Source organism: Equus quagga, chromosome 8, assembly GCF_021613505.1.
Source record: "Equus quagga isolate Etosha38 chromosome 8, UCLA_HA_Equagga_1.0, whole genome shotgun sequence".
Classification (NCBI taxonomy): Eukaryota; Metazoa; Chordata; class Mammalia; order Perissodactyla; family Equidae; genus Equus; species Equus quagga.
In genome coordinates this window covers 131,937,391-131,964,150 of record NC_060274.1, presented here as the reverse complement: position 1 = coordinate 131,964,150, position 26,760 = coordinate 131,937,391, and the positions used below count along the sequence as shown (strand labels likewise).

The 26,760-nt window shown below is 49.2% G+C and overlaps 1 protein-coding gene across 1 annotated transcript in view; it reads left to right on the top strand.

The window, feature by feature from the left end:
* The window catches only part of PTPRN2 (protein tyrosine phosphatase receptor type N2), a 738,567-nt gene that overhangs the window by 237,372 nt on the left and 474,435 nt on the right, over positions 1-26,760 (top strand). The window contains exons 9-10 of the mRNA XM_046668847.1: positions 1,949-2,035; positions 24,050-24,129. Of these exons, the coding sequence (XP_046524803.1) occupies positions 1,949-2,035; positions 24,050-24,129 (167 nt within the window). The remainder of the gene's footprint in view (positions 1-1,948; positions 2,036-24,049; positions 24,130-26,760) is intronic.

Genomic DNA, 26,760 nt, shown 5'->3' with positions numbered 1-26,760 from the left:
GCCTTTCTGAGCCAGTTTCCTCCACTGAATAGTAGCATCTACCTGGGGGTGCACCACCAGCAGCCCCACAGGAGATCCCAGAGCAGTCGCTTCATGCCTCTCGGGAGTCAGCGACTCTGGACCCCAGTCCCGCCTGCTGTACTCCTGCTTCTGTCTCCACTTGAGGTCTCTAAGGATCTGGAACCCTTACTGGACACCACCCTCATGATCTCCTCCCATGCTGGCTCTGTTTTTGGTGTGTCCTGCTTCAACCAGTGGTCCATCTCACCATCCTCCCTCCCCCAGAAGCCTGCCTTCCTCACTCTCACCAACACGGGGCCTGTCCCCTCCGTCCTGCATGTCTCCGGGCCATTCTGCTGCCCTGGGCCCTGCCTCACGTGGCACTGCCTGCTCTCCTCCCCAGCTTGGATGCTCAGCAGGGGCTCCTTATCCGAGTGTCCACAGTGAGATTCCTGACTCTGTCCTTCCTGACGCTTCCTCGACTCTCGTTTCCTTGGCTCACCAGCTAGTCCCGTCAACAAGCCCTAAATTGTCTCTCTGAGGCTGGCAGGTCTCACCCCACACTCACCCGGCCACCATGTCCTCTGAGCTGCTGCGAGCCTGTTTAATTCCTCCTCACCTCCTGAGACCTGGCTGGCTCTTAGAATCAGCAATCGCAGGAAACCATCGTCGCTCCAGGTCTTCTGCTTCACTGCTCCCTGGTTTCATCTCCATGTCCCCTGCCCTCACTCACAAGGTGCACTGGCCTGAGTTCTTGAAGCTTTCTGTCCCAGGTGGGGCCTTGGTGCCTGCTCTGCTCATCATCTGCCCTGTGTGCATGTCTGTGTCCTGACCTCTTCTTCCTATGAGGGCACCAGTCATGCTGGATCAGGGCCCACCCTGATGACCTCATCTTAGCTTGATCATCTGCAATGCCCCTATTTTCACATAAGGTCACACTCTGATGTTCCACATTTAGCATTTGAACGTGTGAATTTTTGGTGACACAATTCAACAATATGCTCTGTTTTTACTCATTGATGACCTTGCTGCCTGTGTCCCCACTAGAATGTAAACCCTGTGAAGGCAATGGCTCAGCCTTTGTTTATTGCTGCATTTCCTAAAGCAGTGCCAGGCGCCCAATAGGCACTCTTACACATTTGCTGAAGAAATGAACAAATGAATGAATGAATGGTCAGCTAGGATGAAAACCTTTGCTGTACAACAGTTTTTATATAACAATATAATTGAATACTTTTTGCAGTGGTACTAACAGGATTTCACAGGCAATGGGTGATTTACAAGCCTGAGTGCTGGCATTCAGGATTTGTAATTGGAACTTTGAGTTACGTGCCATTGCTGCTGGTGCCTCTTCATGGAACTGGCCTTGCTGGGGGTGTCTGAGGCCTTCTAGAACATGAGCGCCCCTTTTAATGAGTCACTGCTAGGGGGCTGTCCATCCTGTCTCACTGTTTACCCTTAAAAGTGTGATATTTATAGATCCTTTCATTGGCATGTAACACTTTTTAGAAATGAATCCATTAAAAAAATATGCATTTCCTTTGTACGTTTGACTCCCTATCCTGAAATCTGATTTTCAGCATCTGCTTATCCCTCCATCTCCCATCTCTTCTCTCTCCTTTCTGTCCTTCCCTCGCCTCCCTCTTCATTATATTTTTTATTGAGGCTGAGATGAGCAGTTGCAGCACCATGGGCCCATTACACTTCCTAACAATTCCATTTGCAGTGTATTGTTTGTCTCATTGCTGGAAATTCAGGTGATTCATCACGCCTGGAGAAGCACCTGATCCCAGGTGCCCTGAGAGCCCGGTCACTATGTGACAGGAATACAGTGAGCGGCTGCTCTCAGGAACCGCGGGGCTGCGGGGGAGCTCCTGCCGCCTTTCAGCTTCCTGAGGACTGGTGAGTTCCATTTTGTAATGCTGCCCCCTTTGCTCTTCCCCCACAGCCCCCTGAGCCTGGAGAAGGGGAAGGAGTTGCTGGCGGGCGTCGCACGTCTCCTCGAGGTGCCAATGAGCGTCTTCGTGGACATCGAGTGAGTGCGGCTGCGGGTCCTGGGATACCCTCAGCTCACATTGGTTCTGTCCCATAAATTGGTTTGTGAGGGAGAGAACTATGTCTTGTGGTTCCTGTTAATTATGTCAGAGAGACTTTAGGAAAGAAATGAAAGGAAAATTCCAGTGGGTTTTGGCAAGTTATTCAAACACAGCTGAGAGCTGTGTGTAATTATGGAATTACATTTCCTGAAGAGTGGGACTCACTGAGGCTGTGGCCCTCAGCCCTGCCGCACCTGGAATCGCCAGGAGGCTCTAGAACCTTCTGGTTCCCAGGCCTCACCCTGCTGCAGATGAGCCAGAGTCTTGGGGGTGACGCATGCCGGTGAAGGCTCAGTCAGCATTTACTGAGTGCCTACAGTGCACAGCTGCTGCCAAACCCACTGCATGGGGGAAAGGGCTGGGGTCGCTGGGTGCCACCAGCCCCTCTTGCTGCAGTGGACTGAGTTCTAGAAAGATTTGGTGACATTGGGGCTGGAGTGGTGCTCACATGACAGGCACACGCTGAGGGGCAGCCATGTTCCTATTCCCTGAAAAGTGTTTACAGAACGCTGAGCATGAGGATCATGTAAGGGAGATGAATGGAAATACACTGATGTGGGGAGTGAGTGGGGTCACCAAGTGTGGCCGTGGACTGACCAGGCATGCCACATTTCGCCGAGCCTGAGCATGGAGATCAGTAGTTCTGAGGAGGCATGAGGACAGGTTAGCACATGTGGCGTGAGCTCCTAAGGACCCAAAATATAGACTTAGCTGAGCCATCTGTTGATGCGAATGTGGACACAGGGTATGTCCATTGTGGCCTACAGACACTCATGCGTCACTTGTCCTCCACACGGCAGGTGTGTCTTGAGCACCTGCTGTGCCCTGGCATCATGCTGGGAGCTAGGCGAACGGCGTGAGCAACGTTGCCCTGCCCAAATGTTGTACCACTCAGTGGGAAAGGCAGATGGGTGTACAGGTGGCTACAGTGGGGGGTGCTCGGAGACATGTATGGGGAACAGCTTCACCTAGCCTGGGGCCTTCTAGAAGAGGAGAGCTGAAGTACAGGTGGCGATGTCCCACAGGGAGGCGAGGTGTGCTCCAGAAGTGCATCTGCGGTGTCCAGCACAGAGCACAGGGTGGACTCAGTAAACATTTGAATGAAGAAGTCCACGGACGGGCAAAGAGCTGGAATGACCGAGGGAGCTGCTGAGAGTTCACCTCACCTGGGTGCACAGACGGCTGTGCAGGTGAGAAGTGCCGAGCAGCAGAGAAGGCAGGGCCATCTAAGGAGCCCGCACTCCAGACACACAGCAGCAGGCCCAAGGAGAGCGACTCAGTCAGATTTGCTGAGAAGGAGCAGCCCGCCTGCCGTGTGGCCAAGACAGGACGAGAGGGAGGAGGGTTAGCAGCATTACAGGTGAGGGAGGATGAAGGGACCTGGTATCAGGTGGCTGCAGTGGGCATGTGGTGTCAGAAGCCTGCCTGTGAGGCAGAGTGGCATAGACATGGAGGGGAGGGCGAGTCAGGGCGGGATCACAACATACAGTGACCAGCCCCTCAGGATCCATCACTACAACCAGAGCAGATGTGAGTGGGGCTGCAGCCAGTGGTCCTGGAGCCCCGAGCTGTCAGGCATTTCCCTCTTATATCTGGACCAAGGGGGCCGGGGATGGCTGGGCACTGGGCAATCTGGTGGTGGAAGGTGGGCAGGGGCAGCACCTGTCCCCAGGTGGGGAAATACTTCCATACGGTGACCCCAGTGTGTCTGACTGTCCTCCGAGCGAGAGGAAACCTGCTCAGACCAAGGTGTGTGGCGTTCAGGAAGCCAGGGACTTAGGAGAGATGGGAGAGGCTTTGGGGAATATCCTGACAGGTTCCACTTGGACAGGACTCTAAGGGGCACGGTCCAGGTGGCCAGGGATGGATGCAGATGCTACAGTCCTGATGCAGTGGATGCAGGGCCCTGTCTGTGATGGGGACGGAGAAGAAAGGACGGTGTGGAGGGGCGTGGGGCAGGGTCCCCTTACAGATGTTCCCTGAGAACCACACACACAAGTGTGTTGGCACCATCGGGGTCTGCCATCGTCCTTCTACCTCCCCTGGCATGTCCATGCCCTAGACTGTGTCCTGGAGGGCAGGTGAAGGAGGGTTGCACAGAGGGTGATACTCTGAGGTAGTTTTGTCTGTGCTCTGTCACCGTGAATGCAAACCCCAAACCGTGAGGCAGTGTCTGAGCACAGTGCACTGAGGGAGGCCCCGTGACTTCATTGGCAGCATGGGGGGGCCCTCCTGCGCATGCTGGGTCGTAGAATGGGGATGTCAGTGCTGTGTAAGTACTGAGAGGGGATAGAGAGGGAAGACAAGTCCACCCAAGCAGATTGCAATCTGGCTGAAGAGACACACACACAAGAAAGCGTAGAGAATGTCACAGGAATACAGAATTGTTCAGCTTCGGGGGGCCGGGGCACTTCCACCATACCTCCAGTCCAGGGTGCCTTGGTGGGAGGGGGCGATCTTACAGGCACCCGAAGAGCTGGGGCCTCTCTGCTCCTCACCGCGGGGCCATTGGTCCTGAAGATAGTTTGTCTGTCTGTCTGTGAGTCTTGCTACTCTGTGGAGCTTTCCAAGTTCTTTTTCCTACTGCCATTATTTTGTTTTAAAGTTTATCAGCTTTTGTTTTGAGTAGGAAGTAGCCAGAAGTTGGGGCAGAGGGGCTAAGGCCAAGGCCTGGTTGTAATAATCTGCAGTTCCCTTATCGGACTCCTTGGGGCCCACACAGCCCAAACTGTCCCCTCCAGCTAATGAAGCCCTTGTGTCAACTCCACACTGGTGAACGTGACCATCTATAGAGATAGTTGTTCATTCTCTGAGGGCCTGCTACGTGCTGTGTGCCAGGATCGAGCAGAGAGCAAGTGGGTAAGGTCCCTGCTCGGGTGTAGCTGACCTTTCAGCAAAAATAGACTCATAGACAGAGCTATGAAAGGTTAGGCAGCCTTAGTTCTCCTGGAAACAAAGGGATGAAGGGATGATGGCAGTGAGGGAGGAAGCTGCATGAGGTCTAGGGAGGACCTGCCTAGCTGGGGGTGCTGAAGTAGCTGCCCAGTGGCCACGCTGCTTATGAACAGGAGGGACAGCATGGTCCACGTGAGGCACATGGGACGACACTGTCCGCACAAGACAGACAGGATGGCCTGGTCCACCTGAGACAGATGGGGACGGTCCAGCCCACGTGAGGCAGGTGGGGATGGTGTGATCCATATAAGACAGACAGGATGGCCTGGTCCACGTGAGACACATGGGGACGGTCCAGCCCACGTGAGGCAGGTGGGGATGGTGTGATCCATATAAGACAGACAGGATGGCCTGGTCCACGTGAGACAGGTGGGGATGGCCCAGTCCATGTGAGACAGGCAGGCACAGTGCAGTCCACGTGAGGCAGGTGGGCGTGGAAAGGCTCTTGTGAGACAGGTGGTGACAGCATGGTCCACGTGAGGCAGGTAGGCCTGAAGATCCTTGCGAGTAGTGTGCTGTTTCTTCTGAGTGCTGGGAAGCCACCAAAGAATTTTTATCAGGAGAGCATGTTTCCAGCTGCATGAAGAATAAATTACATTACAGGGGACATGAGTGGAGGCCCAAGTGATTTGGGAGCTGCTGAGGTTTCTAGGTGAGGGGTGGTACCCCATGCTGGGCGGGGTTTAGCCTTGGAGAAGAACCTGTGTGACTGGGGGTTACCCACTTTTAAATACTTTATTTGTGTGTCTAGTTAAGCTGCACATAAGCCCCATGAGAGTGACTTTTACTTTCTCCTGTCACCTCAAGAGTCTGTTAGAATTGTCCTTTGTCAAATTGCACTCCTTTCGAAGTGAGATTCAACACCTGGTCTGTGCATCCGTACTGCCCGTCTGTATACCATCCCCTGAAAGGGGCTTGGCTGTAGGACTCAGGAACTCAGCCATGAACAGAGGCCCTGTGGTGGGCCACATGGCAGCCGAATGGGCACGTTGTTCCCACTGACTGTGGCTGGTGTCAACTGGCCCTTTGCCCATGTCATAGCCTCTGCATGGACAGGCACAGAGAGAACCGAGCCTGACCCGGTGGTGCTGACTCTTCTTTTCAAAGGGGAGGGAGGTTTCCTGAGCATCCTGATGGGCCTGTTTCAGCCTTCTGTGGATGCCTTCCCTGCATTCCACACATCGTGAGTCATCTTCCATCTTCACTACGGATGCTAAGCTCAGGGGCCAGAGTAGTCCCTACACACATTCACACCAGGCACCCAGCATGGTGACTCTACAGCGTGGGCACGTGTTAAATGTATGAGAGATGGCACAGCACAGGCCTGTCCCCTCAAACTGCCCCACCAGCAACAGCTGAGGATCCGTGGCTCACCACTCCCTCCGTAAGTAGGAGACATTGAGTATGGCCGGTGCTTCCACAGGCCCTGGGAATCCACCAGTTGGTGCCAGGGCGAGTGCTGCAGAGGAGGGAGGCAGTGGGTGAGTGAATGCCTTCTTCATTAAACCTGAAGATGTTGCAGGAGAAATCTGACAGTGTTAAATAAGAGTCGGTCCCACGGGACAAGCTTCCAGGAGCAGCAGGGTAGCTGGAGCATCGGGGAATGTCATCTCAACTCTGCCTGTCACGAAGGACATTGGACCAGAAAACAGTAATCACCCGAAGCAGCTTTAGAGTAAAACTTCCTCAGGCCCTTCGGGACTGTGTCTATTAACTTTTCATTATTTTTCTTTGGCAAAACCCTGCGTGATGACTCTGCAGCATAGAAGGCAGAGGTCCCAGGCCTGGGAGGCCTCGTGTTTCCTGGGGCCCCCCTCACCACTCCCGTTGCCACCGCTTCTTGTTGTAAACTGAGGTGTGTGTGCATCAAGAGCCAGGGCCTGCCTCACAGCCTGGGCACAATGCTGCGGAGATGGTGGGGTTCAGGACGTGGGGCTGGAGGGGAAATTCTCAAGATAAGATGGGAGCTGCAGTGCGGTGGGCTGGGAGCACCACGGAGCAGCCTGGGAGCCTTCTGGTTCCACAATGGTGCCCTTCCCTCTCCATCTCTGCCCCTCATTCCTCTCCTCTCCCACCATCCCCAGAACTGTCCCCAGGGTTGGGGGGTACGACCCAGGTTCTACAGCTCAGGAGGGAGCTGCGCTGCAGCAGGGCTGGAAGCTGAAGTGACCGCCTGTGTCCTTGCTCACCTCAATAGCACAGAGCCCACGCAGACAGGCCCACTGCACACCACAAGACTGAGATTCTTTCACACAGAGATGGGACTGCTGCTCGCATCTTCAGGGCTTCTGTGGGTGGTAATGTTTTACACTCTTTGGGTGTTATCGAGGAAGGTGTGAGGTTTCTCTCTTTCTGGAGAGAACACGACCTGGGTTTCCAAGACTGAGAAGCACGTTTTGCCCTAGACCCAAACTTGGTACCCTGAGATGCTACTATCTTCTCCCACCATGTCCCACAGGGTTCTATGTTGCGTACCTGCTACCTCACTTTCTCCCCCATCCCATCATCTTTCCCATTCCTCATCCATCTTTAAGAGTCTCAGCAGTGGCAGGACTGTCAGCCGCCAGGATGCTGGGAGCAGGGCATCAGGACCAGAGCATCTTCAGGTGGGAGGGGGCTTCAGGACTGGAGGGGTTTCAAGTGGGAGGGGGCTTCAGGTGGGAGGGGGTGGCCGGACTAGAGGGCCTGCAGGTACATGCTAATTTAAGTGTGAAGCTGGCTGGGCTCCCTCTCTCCCTGGTCCTTCACCTCCGGTTAGCTCCTCATTCCTTGTTCCCATGCAAGCAAATGGTGTCCATGTCTGGAGAGTGATTCCGGCACAGAGGGGTATCCAAGGAGCGCTTTCCAGCCTCCCCGAAGGGCAGTCCTGCGCTGGCCAGCTGAGCTGGGTACCAAACCAGAGATCTGTAAACATCACTTCTCAGTCTCTTCCCTGCTCAGAAGCCTGGGGGCTTCTTACTTCCCACGGAGCAGACCCTGACACCACTGCCCTCTGTTTAAGCCTTTGGGAATCGGGTCCACAGGGCTCGCGGGAGCCAAACCCTCAAGAGTACCTTCCCCATGGCCTGGCCTGGCTAGGGGTGTCCTCAGTCTTCCCTGCTCCTAATCCTGTTCACGTTTCAAAGCTGAAGTATGGTCCTCTTGGTGCCAAAGCCACCTCTGAAGCCCTTAGTCCTGGCTGGTTAATGTCTGTAATTAGCGTGTGTGTGTGCACGTGTGTGGTGTTAGCTTCACCCCTCCCAAGCTGTACGTGTTGTCCTGTGGGTCACCCCAGGACCAGCACAGTGATGGCACACACTGAGGATGTGTGCCTGCTGGACAGACGGACGTAAGCAATGGAGGCCCCGGGCAGGGCCGACTGCATGAGCAGCACATGGCTCTTCATTTAGAGCACGTTCTCAGGGCTGTTCATTGTTCCAGGAGAGGAGGAGAGGCCTCTGTGCGATCTGGCACCTTCAGAGATTGTCTGCATTTTTATGGAAGTACTAGTTATGCTTAATATGTTTTGTTAATGGTTATGTAGCTGTCAAGTAAATTCCATTATTTCTTATTACATCATTAGAAGCCATTAAAACAGCATTAGCATGCTGATGTAATTACGCCAGCAGAGGCACAACGACCAGCTATGATTTTATAATCTAATCGTGGCTGTCCACGGCGGCCCTGATTGATGCTCAGGCCTCTCTCCGCCTTCTGAGTCAGCTGGGTGGTGCTGCGCGGACCTACAGTACAAAAGAAGACATTCCGAGCTCGCCGACTCCACAGCGAGGTGGGGACCAGTGTCAACCCTGCTTCTAATGAGCTTCAGCTGAGTCTCCGGATCAGCCCAGTGAAGGTTTGGATCAGCGGAGGGCATCCGGGAGGACAGCCTAATTCTGTGATCAGTCTCCATGTGTTCTCACGATATAAGAAGCAGTTTAGTTCCCCATCTGTGGGATTTACTGAATTGATGAAAATACAGTGTTCTTGTTTTTCAAGACTCTCACTGAAGATGCAGCAGTGGGAATTCACAATCCTGACACTTTTCATTATCGTCTCCTATGCAGAGGGTCGGGCAGATGCCCGAGCTCAGCTCCATCCTGTAAGAGTCCTGGCAACGCCGAGGCCACTCACCCCTCCTCCCTGTGCCCCACACCCTCGCCCACCCCCACCAACCTCCCTCCATGTGTGAGAGGATCCATGGGAGTTTGGAAACTTTGGGAAAGCATGCTTCAGTTTCCTGGGGCACAATTGTGGTTGTTTGCCCCCTTATCTTGTCTCTGTGATTTATGGAGACATTTAATAGGAAGTAGAAGTAGGAAGAAGGGTCAGAATGGCCTTTATCTCTCAGGGTTGACCCCTCTCGCTTGCTTTGTGGCCCGAGTGATTACAAAACCCTGGATAATTTGGTGTGCATGCCAAGGCAGTGCAAATTCACAGTGGCAAAGCTTATGCTCAAGGTAAATAAACATTGCTCACAGCTAAGAGCCTCCAACGGTACAACCCAGAGGCCTAGGGGAGGGGCCGGTGTGAGCTGTTTGCACCCTACTTTTAGTATGTCTGCTGCCTGCAGGCTTTGGTGCTCACAGGTGGATGCTGTCACCTTGCTCTACCACAGCTCAGGATTAGCTCAGTGATGCTACCTTAGAGGGGCAGAGGAGGAGGGGCCTGATGGAGTCCTTTTTTCCTAGAGGAGGAATGCTGGCTCTGCCATGTGTACACACTGCAAGATTGCCAAGGTCCAGCCACCTCTCTAGTGACAGCTACAGTGATTTTCCTTGAAATACAGTGTTTCAAGGAAATGTCACAATTTGTCAAAACAGCCTCAGCTTTGTCTTTAGGCTGAAGATGAGACAGCAGGAAGGAACCACTGTGTATTCACAAATAATAATTCTGTTTGAGTGAAAGATGGCCATTTCTCATTTTAAGCAAATCTCCATGCTTTGAAGACATTAGTGTTTAAAGTATTGATTGAGCCCCCTTGACATCAGTATTGACATCACAACTTAGGAGAAGAGTCAGGTTAGTTCACCTTTCTAAACCTCAGTTTCCCCACCTGTTAAATGCGGATAGTCAGGGTGAGGCATGGGGTGTGACCTAGGACCTTGCTCTCAGGAGGCCCCCACTTGGGTCAATGCTCTGCTGTTGCTGTGTTGAAACTCTTAATATTAGTTTTTTAACAGGAGGCCCTGCGTTTTCCATTTTGCACTGAGTCCCACAATCACATAGCTGGTCCTGAGGCTGATAGGGTTGCTGTGAAGATCCTAGGAGAGAACCCATAGTAGAGGGCTTAGACCAGTGCCTGCTGTGTAAGTATTCAACCCAAGCCAGCTTGGACCATTGTTCTACCGTCGTTTGCATTGCTACGTAGAAAGACAACGCTAGCATCTGCTGTCCATAGGGTCGGATGGTCCAGTAGTTCGGCACTCCCTAAGAGACTCTGCTGCCTTACAATGATCCCTTGATCTAGTAGAGTTGAATCTTTTTCTCTCCTAGTAGATGGTGAGGTCCTTGAAGGCAAGGACTGTGTCTGTATCACCCGATGATCTATTTTCAGTGCCTGGAACAGTGTTAGGCAGATAGGAGGTGCTCAGGATTTGCTCAGTCAGTGAATGAATGAATCAGTCAATTGGTAGGCTCTGGATATAGGCACCTCTGTTTGCATCTGTTTTTCTCTACTTCCCATTAGACCTTGGGCAAATTAAACCAAGAAACATGTAAACACATGAAAAGAGTAAGATTTGTATTGAAATAAAACCAAACATTGTGGTAAATATATATTTTATTTATTGCCTGTGTTGTCAATATGAGATACCTCTGCTCAGCTCCCTTATTTTCCTCACAAGAACAAACTGGAAATCCTTTTGCTCTTCTGCTTTTCTCTCTTGGGTCAGTGGTGTTGCAGACATGCTGATGTCAGCAAGGCTGTGGAGCAGGCAAGTCAGGCACTTTATTCGGGACCCATCTCTACAGGGAAGCCATAGGGACTGAATTCACCATCCTGCAGGAAGTCTTCACCTTTCACACGTGGAAACTTAACCCGTAATGAGGGCAGGAGAAGAATACAAAATCACCCTGACTGGGGAGCCTAGTAACTCTTTCCTGCCATGGAAACTGGCCCCCGAGTGTTTGTTGCATCACATTGTGAGTTACAAACTGGAATATGTATAAATGCCAGGCAGGTACCCTCAGGAATTTGGCAGCCTGGGTGTCCAGAGAAACAAAAATAAAACTAAGACAAAAACAGTGAGCTCAGCACCCAGGAGGTTCTCAGGGACCGGGACGCGGCAGGCTGGAAGCCCAGGGCCCATCCCATGAGAAGGGAGCTCACGGTCCAGCCTTTGCTGCCCGTCTTGCAGCACTGAATGGCCATCGGGCCCAGTTCTCTGAAGTTTCAAGAAAAAGCCTTAGTCCTAATTTTTAGGTGGTCACTTTTGTTTCTAAATGTTTGTTACTAATAATTCAGTTACTTACTTTTTGTTTAATTCATTCCTCTTTAAGCACTGTGCAGGTCCAGCTGCAACAGAAGATACATCTCAGGCAGTCCTGGTCCTCCAGGCACCAAGGGCGTTCTGCTTTTCCATTAGACAGACCCAGGCAGTTGCCTAGCACATCCCTGCCAGTGTAACACAGGGTTCCTGTGACCGGTCACACTACCTGTCAGTAGTAACAGGAAAATATGTTATGAGAATTAAAAACTAAGCAGATACTTTCAAAGTTCAAAGGCAAAGCATAAACATTGAATAATCTGTTTTTTTCCAAATGCCCATGAGAGGAAAAGAGTGCCAGGCAGGCATCCCCTGACAGAAAGGAGCCCTAGGCTGCACATAAGCACAACATATTGCAAATAAGAGACACTGCACTGGAAAGCAATTGCTCAGCCCTTTAGGCAGATAAAGCATCATCAGTAATTATGGCTTGGTTAACCTCATGTCATGTTAAATTATCTTGCAATAGCTTTGCAAGTCTTTGTTTCGTCACACATTCAAGTAGGAACTGATTCTCCCAGTCCTTCCTCCTGTGTAAGCCCTCAAGTTAGATATTTTGGAAAGTTATTGCCTAATGTTTGGGAGGCAGGAATATACAATTGTGCAGAAAATATGGTATTGGAAAGTTAGCTTTTGGGATATGCATGTGCATTACTTTGCTATCTACCTGGAATTCTAGAATTTTGTAATATGACATCGCTGGAATGAGGCATGCACAGAGAATTCTGTAGCAGTCAGACATGAGCTCGTTTTTCTGTTGGCAGCTTGGATTAGCCCAACCTGTGGGCTTCCCCAGAGTTGAGGACAGCTGTGGAGAAAGACTAGGAAGAGGCTAGTGATCCAGGGAAACAATTAAGGGGCGGTACCGGTTTTAGGGAAAGAAAATGTCAGCGACATGATTCTTGGCCCAGTGACAGAGTAAGGCAAGGACACTGGTGAATGCCGGTGTACAGACTGTCTGATGATTACAGTGTCCTACAAAAAAGTTCTCAATGGAGACTCAAGAAGTTACTCTTCAGTGGTGGCATTGATATTAAAAGTGGACTATTTGGGGCTCATTCTTAAAACTCTATGTTTTTCAATTTATTCATCTGTAAAATGAGAGCATTGCCAGAAGAATTGCTTTGGGTCTAAATGATGCGATTATGTTGTTCAGCTCTACACTAGAACACTCTCCTGGTTTGTGCTCCCTGAAGGCCAGCTACAGCGCTGGGTGCAGCGTGTGTGTCTCTAGTGCCTCAGCCTGAAGGCTAGTTGAAGGGGCTGGTTTAAGAAACCCCTCAAAAGCAGGTAGTCCATATAACGAAATCTTCCTCTTCTTACATGGCCTCAAATTTATGTTCAACCAGAAACAATAAGTCTCCTAAATCACTCTGATTTTGTTTGGTAACTTTGAGACCTTTATTTAGCACTTTGTTTTTCTTAAACTGATGCTGAGTAAGGTACAGAAGAGCAATTCACTACATGTATAGCCCACGACAGGAGAAAAGTTAATGCGGAAAGATTCTTAAGCAATAGATAGGATTTTGAGAAAATGTCTCAATATGTTTGCATTAATATAGGCTATATATATATAATATATATAATATGTATATATATATATTATCCATCCATCCTTCCATCCATGTTATGAACTTCATCCCAAATCCAGGCAGCAGATAGACAAAGCACAGATCAGTCTGTCAAGCCAAGGGAGAGCATGCTAATAAAAAAGTTTTTTAATTACTCTATCAAAGGCTTTTTTTTCCTTTTATTTCTAAACAGCTCTCAAGAAAGTGCATCAATTGAAAAGATCAGCATTTGCTTTTACCTTAGTTATAAACCATCAATGTTACATAATTAACTTTAAAACTATCTGCTGTTGCCAAGTGTGCCTTCTCATTCTTCTTTATGTTCCCCCAAATTCAAGGGAAGCTGAACCTGAGGAGTTTGTTAAACTGACTACAAAGTTAGCTGCTGGTTAGCCAGTGTTTATAAGGAAAACTATGGTCATATATGTTATATTCACTGTAGACCCTAAAGGTTGACTTGATACAAATAATCGTATGTTATGGATAACCTATTATTATATAGAAAAAACAATACCCAAATGAGCCAAACTAAGTGGAACCCTCAATTGACTGGAATTTTACAGTGTTCTATGTTTTGGAAATGGTGTTAAACAATAAGAAAAATAAGCTTTCATCAGAGATTGGCTTGCCTTCCCCACTCTCAACTGAAATACAGGTCTAAGTACAGACTGAGTTCAATGTCTAATAATTCCTATGATTAGAGTATCATGCAATGAACGGTAATATTCAGAAGTTGACCTTGAGATCTATGACTATTAGGAATATTCATATATCAGTATATTGGTATTATAAAGGAAGAACATTATATGTATTTTTAAATTATTTTAATGGCAAAAGTAGGGAAAAAAAGAGATTTCTAAATAGTCCTCATTTAAAGAAAAGATCATTTAGGCGGAACTCTTAGTCCCAACACTCTGGTTAATGGAGGGCTGGCTCATTTGTTTCATAAAACTTAAGTGATAGGAGCGGAAATTCTGGAAAACAAGCAACATATCAATGTTAAAATGCTGGAAGTTACTTCCGACCTTCGTCAGCATGTTCTGTGACCATGGAAAAGAAAATGAGTAATTATCAATATGTAGTCAATGTCTATAGAAACACTGAATTTTAGAGAGCCCAGGACCAGTTGGACTTATACTTAAAACAGATAACTACAGCTGGAATTTGCGTGATGAGAGGCTGTCTTATCTGTGTGCACGTGTGATTTGCTTAAATCGGTTAAAGATAGTTTTAAATCAATGCATTCTGCAAGATCACAGGGATATATCTTTCCATAGTATTTCCAGCTTGATTGGGAATCGACTCCTAATGATAATGTGGAGTATTTTTTTCCTAATAGGGGGCCATGTAAAAGCATTTTTTGAGAGTCACACACCCAGTGAGATTTCCTAAGCCAAGATGTGATTGTGAAGACTCCCTTTCACTGGAGCAAGGAAGATGTGCATCTGGGTAGATGGGTTCCACCTTTTGGCATTCCTTCCACTGTAAATAGGAGTCACGTCTCACAATAGGTGCATTTGACGGTCAGAAAGTTGATGGTCCTGGGGCTGGCCCCGTGGCCGAGTGGTTAAGTTCGCGCGCTCCGCTGCAGGCGGCCCAGTGTTTCGTCAGTTCAAATCCTGGGCGCGGACATGGCACTGCTCGTCAGACCACGCTGAGGCAGCGTCCCACATGCCACAACTAGAAGAACCCACAACGAAGAATACACAACTATGTACCCGGGGGCTTTGGGGAGAAAAAGGAAAAAATAAAATCTTTAAAAAATAAAAAATAAAAAAAAAAAGAAAGTTGATGGTCCTACAGGAACGATGACTCAAGTGACACGTGCTGTCACAGCAAAAGCACCTTGCTATAGGATGTGCCAGGCACTGATGACCCTCTCCAGGTCTGCCTGTAGTGACTGTTTATAGATTGATCATAAACTCCATGTCCTAAAGCCATGGGGTCAGGAAAGAATCGAGCTGATCTTCCCCCGTATCAACCAAGTCATTTCAGATGGAGGACAGCTGGTCTCCTGCATTGAAGCAGTGTGACATGGAGGAACGCCATGAACCTATGCAGGCAGCCCAGGATTTAGAGTGGATCTCGTGGAAAAGCTCGGAGGGAGAACAGGCTGCTCTGGACTGATGGGGGCAGAGAACAATAGCTTCAGTTTAGAGAAATATTCCACCGCCCAGTCATCCACACCCTCCCAAGACACATACCGTTATCGCTACTTTACAGGTCAAAGAATGTGATGTGCTAAAACCACACAGCAAGGAAGGACAATACACAGTTGGGTTACAAGCCCCTTTAACTCTGATGCCCATGTTCTCTCTACAATATTACGTTATAAAATGTGATGAAAATAGCGAGGTCATCGATGTATGTGAATGTGCTCAGCACCAATGCTACAAAACAAGGTTGATCCCCATTATTCCTGGATTCCATATTTGCAAGTTTATCTGTAATGCCAAAGTCAATAGTCACGGTCACTTGAGGACATGCGCAGAGCCGTGAAAGATTTCAGTTTCTGGATGTGCACGTTCCCTGCTGAAGTTGAGGCAATGCCTGCCTCCTTGTTTCAGATCATTCTGTAAACAAGGTTCTTTTCACAGTCTGTGTAGTGCTGCATTTCCACATCTTTGTGCTATTTTTGGTGATTCCACTGTTTGAAACAGCCCCGAATGTAGCACTGTCTAGTGTTCCTATGAGCAAGAAGGCTGGGCTGTGCCTTTCAGAGAAAATACATGTGTTAGAAAAGCCTGGTTCAGACGTGAATTATAGCGCTGTAGGCGTGAGTTCCGTGTTAATGAACTGACAATATATTAAATAACATGCCTTTAACAGAAGACATAGCACGAGGGTGCGTGTTGACTAGTTGATGGAAGCCTGACCAGAGGCTCGCAGGAACTAGGCTGTGTTTCATCAGAGCACGGCATTCCCTAAACCAGTGCTCGTGGGGACAGGATGGAGCGTCACCCCGCAAACAATGGGATGGGACCACTGTATGTTTTGGGTGATTAATGGTTTAATCTGAATAAGGATCTGAAAGTCAACGAACAAAATTAGTCTCTTTTCCCAAGCGAAACCTGGCTATTCCCTGGTAACCTGATGTTCATCTTTCTTTGCGTCTGCTTCAGGAGTTTCCTAATCTAAACCCCAATTCTTTGTATCAGTAGGGTTGGTATATCCTGCTCTGCAGGACAGACTCCAGTCGCTTATCAATAAGTGACTTTCTGAAAAAGAAAATAAAAGAGGGACTTGTCTTCTCCCTACAAGCTCTGCTAGATGCTATGTTTGCTTCTCAGAGACTCTGTTTTGTTTTTATTTCCTCCTTAAACAGAAATTCCTCTTTCTATGCCAGCATCATGCACATGGGGCTTACACAGTTTTCCCCAAATTTATGGAGGACTGGATTGGTGACCAAGATGGTGAGGACAGCCAAGGCCACAGGGTCTTAGGAGGAAGACGGTAGAAATGACTGGGACCTTACTCCCACCCCGGTAGCCTCATTCAGACCCTACACTGCCTTAGGCTTTTGGGCATGGGGAGCCCCTCTTATCAATTAGGGAAGGTTGGGACAGTTTGGGTGTGGGGAGCCCTTCTCATCCATTACCGAAGGGTGGGTGTCCTCCTGGTGTGTAAGTTCCCAGCTGCCAGCCCAGGGCCAGCCCTGTGTGCAGGCTTTCTGGGGACAGCAGTCTCAGGCCTGCAGCGTTAACCTTTGCTGTGTGGGGCCTGGAGGAAGACTTTCTTGCCCCAAGTTAAGGTAAGACTGAAGAGTTGACAAGTGAGATCAGAAGCACATCCTAGGGGTTCTCCCCTCACCTACTCCATCACCAGCTGTCCATGCAGGAACAAGAGTCCTGTCTGTGTACCCACATCCAACCCCTCCTGAGGGGCCTTGGCGCCAGGGCAGGACACGGGAAGGGTCTAGAGCATGCCCTCCCAGCAGGGCCGATATTGCCTCCAAGGGGAGTACACAGGCATGTGGGGGCAGAAATCCTGGATTTTATGACTGTCCGTCGCCCTGTGAGGAGCCACTGCACGGAAGCAGGGCATGGTGCATCTGTGGTACTGACATGTCGTGGTCAGAAACTATGAGGGAGTGAACATCTTTAACTTTCCGTTAGGGGATCAGTGAAGGAAGATGGGGAGCACTATCTCGGGGTGAGACCTGTGGAGAGAGTGAGCCACGGTGGGGCCTCGTCACCTGGGCTCGTGCGTGCGTGTGTTTATTCTGTGCATTCGGGCATCCAGATGTCCAGTGCCTGCAGGCAGGCTTCAGGAGGGCTCACGGTCCTGCTGGTTCTAGGCTCCCGAGAGAACACCTCTTTGCCTCTGTCTTTCCGTGGGAGGGAGCGGGGGTTCATGCAATGGTCTCTGTGCCCCAGAAGTCTTGATGTAGTTGGGTAGAAATGAGTTACACTCTTGAAATATGTCTATAAGAGCAGTGTGCTTGTGTCGAACCTTAGCACAGACAGTGAGTGAGGCCAAAGGTGGGCGCTGGGGCTGGGGTGGGATTCTGGGAGGAGGAAGGCTTTGAGGAGGGGAGGCCATGGAAAGTCAGAGGTACTGGGTGGGATCATCATACCTTTGTGGCCCATGGCAGGGGGTGGGGGTACGCAGTAGGACTGGCCACCTGCAGGGAGACCTCCACTTCCTGTGTCCCTGCTGGAGCCCTGTGCCGGGAAGGGTGGAATCAGGTTCTCTGTCCCTACGTCACCCCTGCATTTCCATCCCTCACCTGTCCTCCCACCTGTGTCGGACCCACCCTCCCTTCCAGTCCCTGTGGAGCTGGCTGAGGATCCTCCTCCACTTCCTTGCTCTCTGGTGTGACGTGGGGTCCAAGTGTGGGCTCTGAGCGCATTCCTATTCCACCTCTTTCCTCCACAACTGGCCTGGAGGTGCCAAGAGCTCCTGAGGCTGAGGGCTCTTGCTGAGCCAGTGAGAACTTTCAGGGCTACCATTTCCACCGAATCGAGGATTACCGTTTTCTGAGCACACCCAGGGCTTCTAGACTCAAGGAGGTGGTGGGTCTGGGTGTCCACCCACAAGGACCACAGATGCCGGCCCAGGGACTGGGAAGCTGCAGGGTCACATGACCTGCCTGTGACATCCTGTGTGTCATCAGTGGTGGCCCTGTCAGTTCTGTGAAGTGCCCTGGTTCCATCTGTGGGGTTGGTCTAGGCAGGAGTCATCTCACCGTGTCTACTGTCTCTCCCAGAACGTCGGCCCCACAGCCTCGTGCCTCCAGGGCTGTGCTGGGACCGGGCAAAGGCACGTGTGGTGTAGTGAACACAGCATTTCTGTAGTCTGCCACCCTACACCTCACAGGAGATTGCTGTGTATGTGTCTGCGTCCTCGCCTCCTGCTCATTCACCTAGTGAATGCGTTCTAGAACGGGGCACTGTCCATGGGGATGCTCTGTGGGGACCGTGCTCGTGGTGCAATGCCACTGCTGCACCATCGGCAGAGCCTGCGGTAAACTTGCCTTAGCCAGTTCCTGCCTTCAGTGACTGGTATGACGGCAAGGTTCTAGGGCACGCCATTGGCTCAGAGTTCATTCTTTTTAGTGCCCTTTAATACCTTGCATTTAAAAAGACTGGTCAAAACACTCTATACCCAAGGAATACCTATGTTGGAGTCCTACAGATGATGGGCACCAGCTGGCATAGTGTAACCCCTGGGTCTGTTCCAGCTGGGCTTCCCACCCCTGTCCCTGGCACAGCAGGAACTGTTCTGGGCTGTTCAGCATGTTTCCTGTCACTTTCATGCTTTCTCTCTCACCATAAAGTCACTTATCTCATTCTGTGAATTTTAATTGAGCATCTCGTGTGCTGGCCCTGAGCCATGGAGTGGCCCCAGTACCAGACGTCTGAGCCGGCCCCAGGCTTCCGCCTGCCTCCGGAGTCCCCTTCCACTAGTGGGTAAGGCAGACCACATCTGCTCCTGGGCCCACTTCCCATGGAATGTGGCAGCCCTAGAAGCCCAGGAGAGGAACTGCCGAAGTGCCTGCAGCTGGAGTCGCCATTCCTCAGGGATTTCAGAGCTCTCCCGCAGGCCCTCACCCCAGAGTACTGCATGAGCAGGCTGGGGCAGGTGTGCGGACAGGCCCATCCACTGACCCACCTTCTTGTGACTCTGTTGCCCCAAAGTGCTTCGTCCATTTGGAAGGGAGAATCACCTTCTGTGTGCTGCGTCCATCCACCTCGGTAGTGGGCATTTGCCAAGAGGGCAGGTAGGCAAGGCATTCCCTCAGCAATCGACCACGAAGTCCCTTTCTGCACAAATCTTGCCATTTCCTCATCCCTGTAGACAGAACAGAAGAGACAGGGTCACAGTTTGCAATAGGTAAAAATGCTTTATGGCTGAAGGCAATGCAATGGAAATTAAAAAATTAGTAGCAGAGGCACTGACATCCAAGAAAGGGAGTGATTCGTCTATAAATTTCAGGTGATATATTCAGCAGGTCGTTAAGGGAGATGGTGCATCTGGCATTGGGAGTCTTCTCCACGTCCTGGTTACCTTGACTGGGGAAGAATCCAGCAAATGAGGGGAGAAGCATTCAGCATGTTTGCCCTCATGCAGCCTGTAAAATCTCATGCTCGAAATTCCCAGAGACTATTCCTTAATACTGCATTAAGTGTATGCCTACATCTAACATACTGAATATTTTCCCAACACAATGAGGCAATCTTTCTTCTTCTTGTCAGCCTGTTTTTCCCTGGGCCTTCAGCCTGCACGTCCAGCCCTGTGTCCAACTTGAACATCTGGACCAAGATGCTGTCCGGAACGGAGAAACCTCCAACACCCAGAGTCCTTCAGGACAGCCATGAAATGATCTCTCTCCACCCACTGTTTGCAGACACCTCCATGCTCAGCAGCAACACTGTTTATTGCAATATAGAGACAGACTCAATGTTAGCTCCAAGGATCACAAAGCAAAGAAGGAAAGAAGAAAATGAGTTGCACCTTGACCCCACTGTAGAGCTGTAGGTTCTTGCAGACTCTGTGTGTGGTGCTTCCCCTGTGTGAGGTTGAGTCACCCCTCAGCGCGCTCTTGTAAATGTTTATCAAATGCATCCTCGTTTAGTTTGGGGATATGACACTTCCTGACGGTGGGTCCACGGCAGGCCGCAGTCCCTGGGTCTCGCTGTGCTCGCTGAGATGTTTATTTGCGGAGCATCTCTACTCCAAGGCTGTGGCTGAAAGCTCAGGCTTCTGAAAGGCTCAGCAGAGGTGACAAACAGTGACCCCAGATGTAGACTTGTAGTTGAGACCTCTCTAAAGAGACTTTCACATCATCACACATCAAAGCAGGTGTTAGGGAAAGTGCGTGTCCACGTTCACATCCTGAGAAGTTATGCAGCGGGTCGGATTGCTACTCATCTCTCAATCCGCTCTGTAAAATGGGGTGATTCATCTCTCGCTGGATTCTGGTGAGCCCAAGAAGTAGCACGCGCCCAGTGCCTGGGCCAGTGCCAGGCAGCATGGGGGCTTCACACTTGCGGGTGTAGTAAGAGTCTTGGTGATGACAGAGCCAACACTCAGTGAGTGCTTGCCATCACTAGGCATGTTTTCCTGTCACTAGGTGCATTCCAGGTGCGTGTCCCTTAATGAGTAGGCGGCCACAAGTAGCATCCTGAAAGGAAGGAAGTCCATGTGCTCGTCTGCCTCTCCTGCGAGTCCAACAAGATGGGGTGGCAGATGAACCACAGTCTTATGACACAGGTGTGCTGGGCCTGTGAACTCTGAAAAACCAGGAAAGTCCATGTGGTCTTTAGAGAAAACTTTTGGCACCTGAGGGAAGATTTCAGTTTAGGGAATCCCCCTGCCAGGAACTCTTTAGATGTAGTTTAGATTAGAAATGTCACAGAAACTACATGTAACCTGAAGTCCTGTTGCTAACATCTGTCATTAGTGCTGTTTCGATGGCGGAGGAGTACTGCTCGTGTTAATAAGACCTTCTCTTAATTTTAGAAACAGTTGTGCTCAGATGCGTGATTCAGTCACAAATGTGAATCCAGCATCCACCGTGTGTGAAAGGCACTAGCAGGAAATGTCATGCGTGCCCTTGAAGAGCCAGTCATCCCCTTGGGAAGCTATGAATAATCTGTAAAATAATTAACGTGCAACTTAAGTGCTAGATGTCAGGTGCACACCACACTTGCTGGAAGCTATTGGAGAAATGGAGGGTCTGCCGCTGTCAGGGTGCTCATGGGCGAAGCCAGAGCTGAGGGGGCTCTGAGAGACACGTGGAACCTAATTCTCACCATGGGGAGAGAAAACAGGTGGCAGGAAAGTCAAGTTGCATGAAGGCAGAGAGGCAGGAATAACCATTGCTCCATGGGCCAGGAGAAGCCAACCTCATCCGGTTGGAAGTGGTTTGGCCAGGTCACTTCAGATGGAAGGGCCTGCAGAGATGACAGAGGGTGTTAAACTTGATGTTAGCAAAGAGTGCAGCCACTGCTCAGAGGGTCGGCGATGCGGTGGTTCCTAAGGACAGTTTCCTGGGTGCCACGTGCAGGACATGGGGCTGACTTGGCTCTGCCATGACATGAGTCAGGCTAGAACCGTCACAGTGGGGACTGAGAAGGGAGCATGGAAACGATGGTATTTTCAAGGAGTTTCAGCAGAACCTGGTGACTGGACATTTCTTGTACAAAGAAGCCAAAGGGAATGTCCATTGGCTGGAACCTCCTTGTTGCGCACAGCTGTGGACACGGTGGCAGGAGCTGGTTCAAGGACATCTCGTTGAGCTGATGCTAATGCTTCTACGTAGAATATCCAATGACAATGGTGTTGGAATGATAATTACACTGACTTACAACGGCAGCATTTTACATTTACAAAGGGCTTGCACAGCGGGCCATCCGGCCAGGGAAATGAGCCAGAAACTCCCATGAGGAACAGGACCAGAAGCTGAGACCAAGGTGTCATGAGTGGAGATGACATCTGAATCCACGAAAACTCGTCAGGTTCAAAGGAAGAAGACTTGATCTGAAATCACGAAGACCAAGAAGCAGTAGGCTCAGCCCTGGATGAGTGAGTGTTGGGAAGGAAGGGAGGTGAGAAGTTAGATGCAAAGGAGCTGGCAGATTTTTGATATGGTAATTTCACTCCCACTAGCTATGTTGCTACTATTTTTGAGATAGTCATTTTAATTTTTATGTAACTCTTCTTGAGCATGGTCTCATTATTCAGTTGACTCTCACTCTTATGTACTTTTCTTTACATCGTTCTTCTTATTAGTGCCTTTTAAAGGTGATTTTATCATAAACACTGAAATGGGCAATAGGCAGATAGGAGGAATAGTGGGTGGGATAGGGCCCGGTCACAACATGCGGGAACTTTGGATCCTGCAGGTAAGGTAGGCAGCTTGGTGAGGGATCTGGAGAGGTGTAGGGTGGGCGTTGTCTGTGACTTACTAACTGGATTTCTCTGGAGGGGACTGTTGAAAGCCCTTGCATCTTCAGTTTACTGATCATTAAAATGGCAGTGAAGGCACTTGATTTTCAGGAACACTGGAAGGATTAAACATAATATATGTGAGGCTCCTGCGCACAGGTGGAAGCTCCTGTACACACAGGTAGAAGCTTAACAAATGACAGAAGTGGTTGTTTTGCTCTTAATGGCATTATTATTGGTAGTTGAATCCATGCATGTTGATCAGATTCTACGGCATGAGCAAGGAGAGCTCAGCCCCTGGACCGAGGGGAGGACGTGGAACCTAAGAGCCTGTCCACAGGGAGCGGTGGGATCCTCCAGTGATCCCCAGGAGAGCAGCTCTCCCGCCAGATGCGTTCTGACAGCTCTGGGCCCGCAGAGACCTCTGCTCTGCAGAGCAGTATCTGTCCTGGGGGCAAAGACAGCGTGTTGTATGTGTGGCTGAGAACGTGCCACCTCCTCAAGAGCTGCTGTTCTCATTTCTTCTCTCTACATGACACCAGCTCTGGACTGAGTGCCTTCATGTACAGGAGGGAGAAATTTAAAAAATGGGAAATGGGGCGAGGGGGCTGGCCCAGTGGCCTAGTGGTTAAGTTCACACGCTCTGCTTCGGAGGCCTGTGGTTTGCTGGTTCAGATCCTGCACGCAGACCTGCACACTGCTCATCAAGCCATGCTGTGGAGGTGTCCCACATACAAAATAGAGGAAGATTGGCACAGATGTTAGCTCAGGGACACTGTTCCTCAAGCAAAAAGAGGAAGATTGGCAACAGATGTTAGCTCAGGGCCCATCTGCCTCACCAAAAAAAAAAAAAAAAGTAAAAATAAAAATGGGAAATGGGAAGGAATGATGTTTTTGAAAAGTGTCTGGACAGATGATGGAGCCAGGAGACTGAGGAACTAGGAGAGAAGTCCTGGAGAAGGTGATCCTGACTTCCTCCCCCTCCCCCTTCAGATGAATCAAATTATTTAAAAAATGATGTATTTTTCAAAATCGTGTTCAATATAGTATTCAAAAAGCTTTGAAAAACTGTGATAATTTCTGTCTGGCAATTCTTTGCCAGTTATTTTTATACTGAATAGTTCTTAACAACTTTGGTAAGATTTTTAAATGGTTCCTGTCGGGAGAATTTTAAAAACGCCCATCTTTTTCCTTTCTGCTTTTGATTTGTTCTGCTCTCTTGGGAGCCAAATACTAAAATCTGTTTCCATAACGATTGTTGTTTTTCCCTTGCAAGAATATCTGCTTGTTATTGTTGGGTTATGGGGATTGATTTGAGTTTTTATAAGAACATTGTCGAGTGTGTGTGTGTTAGAAAAGCAGAGCCTGTCGATGGAATTATTGGAACATGGGAACAAATAGTCACGGTATCCAGGAAAACCAAAACCTGGCTGAGGTCACATGTGGAGCAAGGGTGGCCTTGGGTGTGCGTGTTCTGTAAACATATCAGTGTTTTCCTTGTAGCATTCAGAGAAGCATCACCGTCTGCTGAGTTTGGTCTGAACTTCTTCTCAATGATCTCTTCCAGTGTTGTGGGACCAGCAGTGACCTTCAAAGTGAGTGCCAACGTCCTGAACGTGACCACTGCGGAGGCTGTGGAGGCGGCAGGTAAGGCAACTTGAGACAAACACACAGGCACACGCACCCCAGGCAGGGGAGAGAAAGGCAAGAGGTTCAGGACAGCCTGGAAGGAGGTAGAGTCTCCCCAGGATCCCCATTTTTATGGGGGAGACAGCAAGGGGGTAGCAGGGTCAGTTCACATGGCCAGGGCCTCACCATGGCTGTGAAACATGGCCAGGCTTCAGTGGGAGATGATGACCTCACGGTCTGTCTGAGACAAAAAGGCTGACGTTCGCAAGAGTGAGGTCTGCAGTGACCCCCATGTGGACAGAACAAATGTGATTTTGCTTTGAGGTTTTCCATTTTGTACCAGGCAAGAAGCACATACTGGCTTTACTTCTGTCCATCAGCGACCGAGACAGCACAGGAGGGAAGGTCTGAATAGAAACGGCCACTTACTTAGAGCTTGGCTTTTAGATCCCCAGCCCCCGTCACTCTTGCTCACACTCTGACACCTGTTGAGGGGTCTGTGTCGTGTGATTGGTGTTTGTCCCTGAATGAAAGACACAAAGCTTGACCAACAGGGATGGGAAAGAACAGAATGTGGCGGTGGATACAAAGTTTGCATTTTCCTCAACTTCAAATTTCTGTTTTTAGCGTACTGAAAACTTTTGTAAAATGCTCTGTACAGTCTTTCTGCCTTCCAAGGACAATGCAGGCAGTAGAGCTGGACCTTGGCTTCCTGGTTCCATGACTTCAGTGCGTCTCGGTGGTTAGGACTCTGTGTGTTGTTGCCATTTGTAAGAGACGTGGCTGGATGTGCACTCACCAGACACAGCAGAGACAGCTCTGCGTTTGAGCCAATCCTGTGTGTTGCTAAATATGTGAACTGGTTTTAAATGAATTTTACGTCTTTTTTTCCAATGTAAAATGCAGCCAGATATTCTGGTTGACTTAGAGATTAGAATATTTAGTTTTCGTTAATTAAGATGTCACTGTATTGGCATCCTATTAACTTAAAGTTTCTTTATCCAGTGATAGTAAACAAGGCGTGAAAATGGCTGTTCTCCCCTATTTAATGGGATAAACTATTGGTCTCATCTGTTTTGGTTGCTGCTGGCTTTTACTTGCAGGATATCTTGGTGCCCCTAGTAACTATTATTTGCTGAAAAGAGTGATTTTGGGGGCCAAGTATTTTTAGGTAGAGAATTCCTTGCGGAGTTGTACTGCACTCTAGAACTCTGACAGACTTAAGCTGTGGAGATTCAGATCTCCGGCTCCACGGCTGCCATGTTTCATGGTCAGGCATTCTGGGCTTGGGGTGTAATGTGCAGAGTAGTAAAATGTCACTACTGCAGCTGAGCGGCTCAATGTAGTCCTGGCACAGGAAGCCAGCAGATTTCATTCTAAACGCTCTGCCCCAGAAAAGGAGTGGAAGTTGTGTATTAATGGCTCCGACCCCTCCTGGTCACAAGCTCTCTCCTTCCCTCCACAGCATCCATTTTACAGTCCTAGTGCCCCAACATAAGAGATTATTGAACATATTTAAGACCAAATTGGTTACCAGTTTTAATGCAGAAATGCATTAACAATTGTTCCACAATTGGCAACTCATCCCAGTACTGGGAACCAATACTTTCAAAATTGGATTTCCTGGAACTTAAGGATGCTATGAATGGACTAAAGTGGAATGAAGTCTTTTTATCTTTTTGAAATCATGATAATGTGCTCACTGAGTCACTGACAATGGCCTTTCATTTATTTTATTGCTTTCTGGGAAAATGAGGTTGATTACTTGAAATCTAGTTTCGGGATCATTTTAAATGTGTTCATGTCATGTACTAAAGTGCTAGACCAAGGGGGAAATTACACATAAAATGTATGTTTGAGCATCATATCAACAACTTTTTAAATACCTGAATTTGCTAAATTGTACCAATGCACTTATATTCACCATCATAGCTGTGTGAGCCAGAGTGTTTCCTGCTTGTTGTATGTGTGAGAAATGGATAACAGTTTAAAAAAATTAGTTCCTTTTATATTTTGAATAATTTTATGATGTTATGAATGTGCCTGATGCTGTACAGGGAAAAGATTAGGAAGTTGTGGAGATGCCACCTCTCGCTGAGTGCAGAGTCCACACGAGTGGCAGACCAGCTCCTGTTAACAAGGCAGAATTGTGAACCCAGAATGAATTCTTTATGGTTTCTGGTTTTAAAAGATGTCGTGGAATCTTAATAGTGTCGCAAGCTACCTAACGGTGTTGTTGGGCAAACCCGGTTTGGGCATCCATGGCGGTGTAGCTGCATGTGTCGTCAGCACGCTACCATTGGTATGCGCTGTGTCCTGTGCCACCTGCGTGTTTCAGCTGCCTGCACATCCAGTGAGTTGCATTTGGTTCCTCCTGGGCCTTAATGACACAACACTGTTGCCATTTCTCGTTCTTATTAATGGAGACACAATCCTGGTGATGGAATTTAAAGGGCATTTATTTTGCTATTTTATACAAAACGATACAAACCTAATGAATAGGCATACAGTTAATGCCACCTTACTCCCCATCAATGTCACGTGGTCTGCATCCTGAAGGGTGGGCAGGCATAGAGTTAATGCCACCTTAGTCCCCATCAGCGTCACGTGGTCTGCATCCTGAAGGGTGAACGGGCATACAGTTAATGC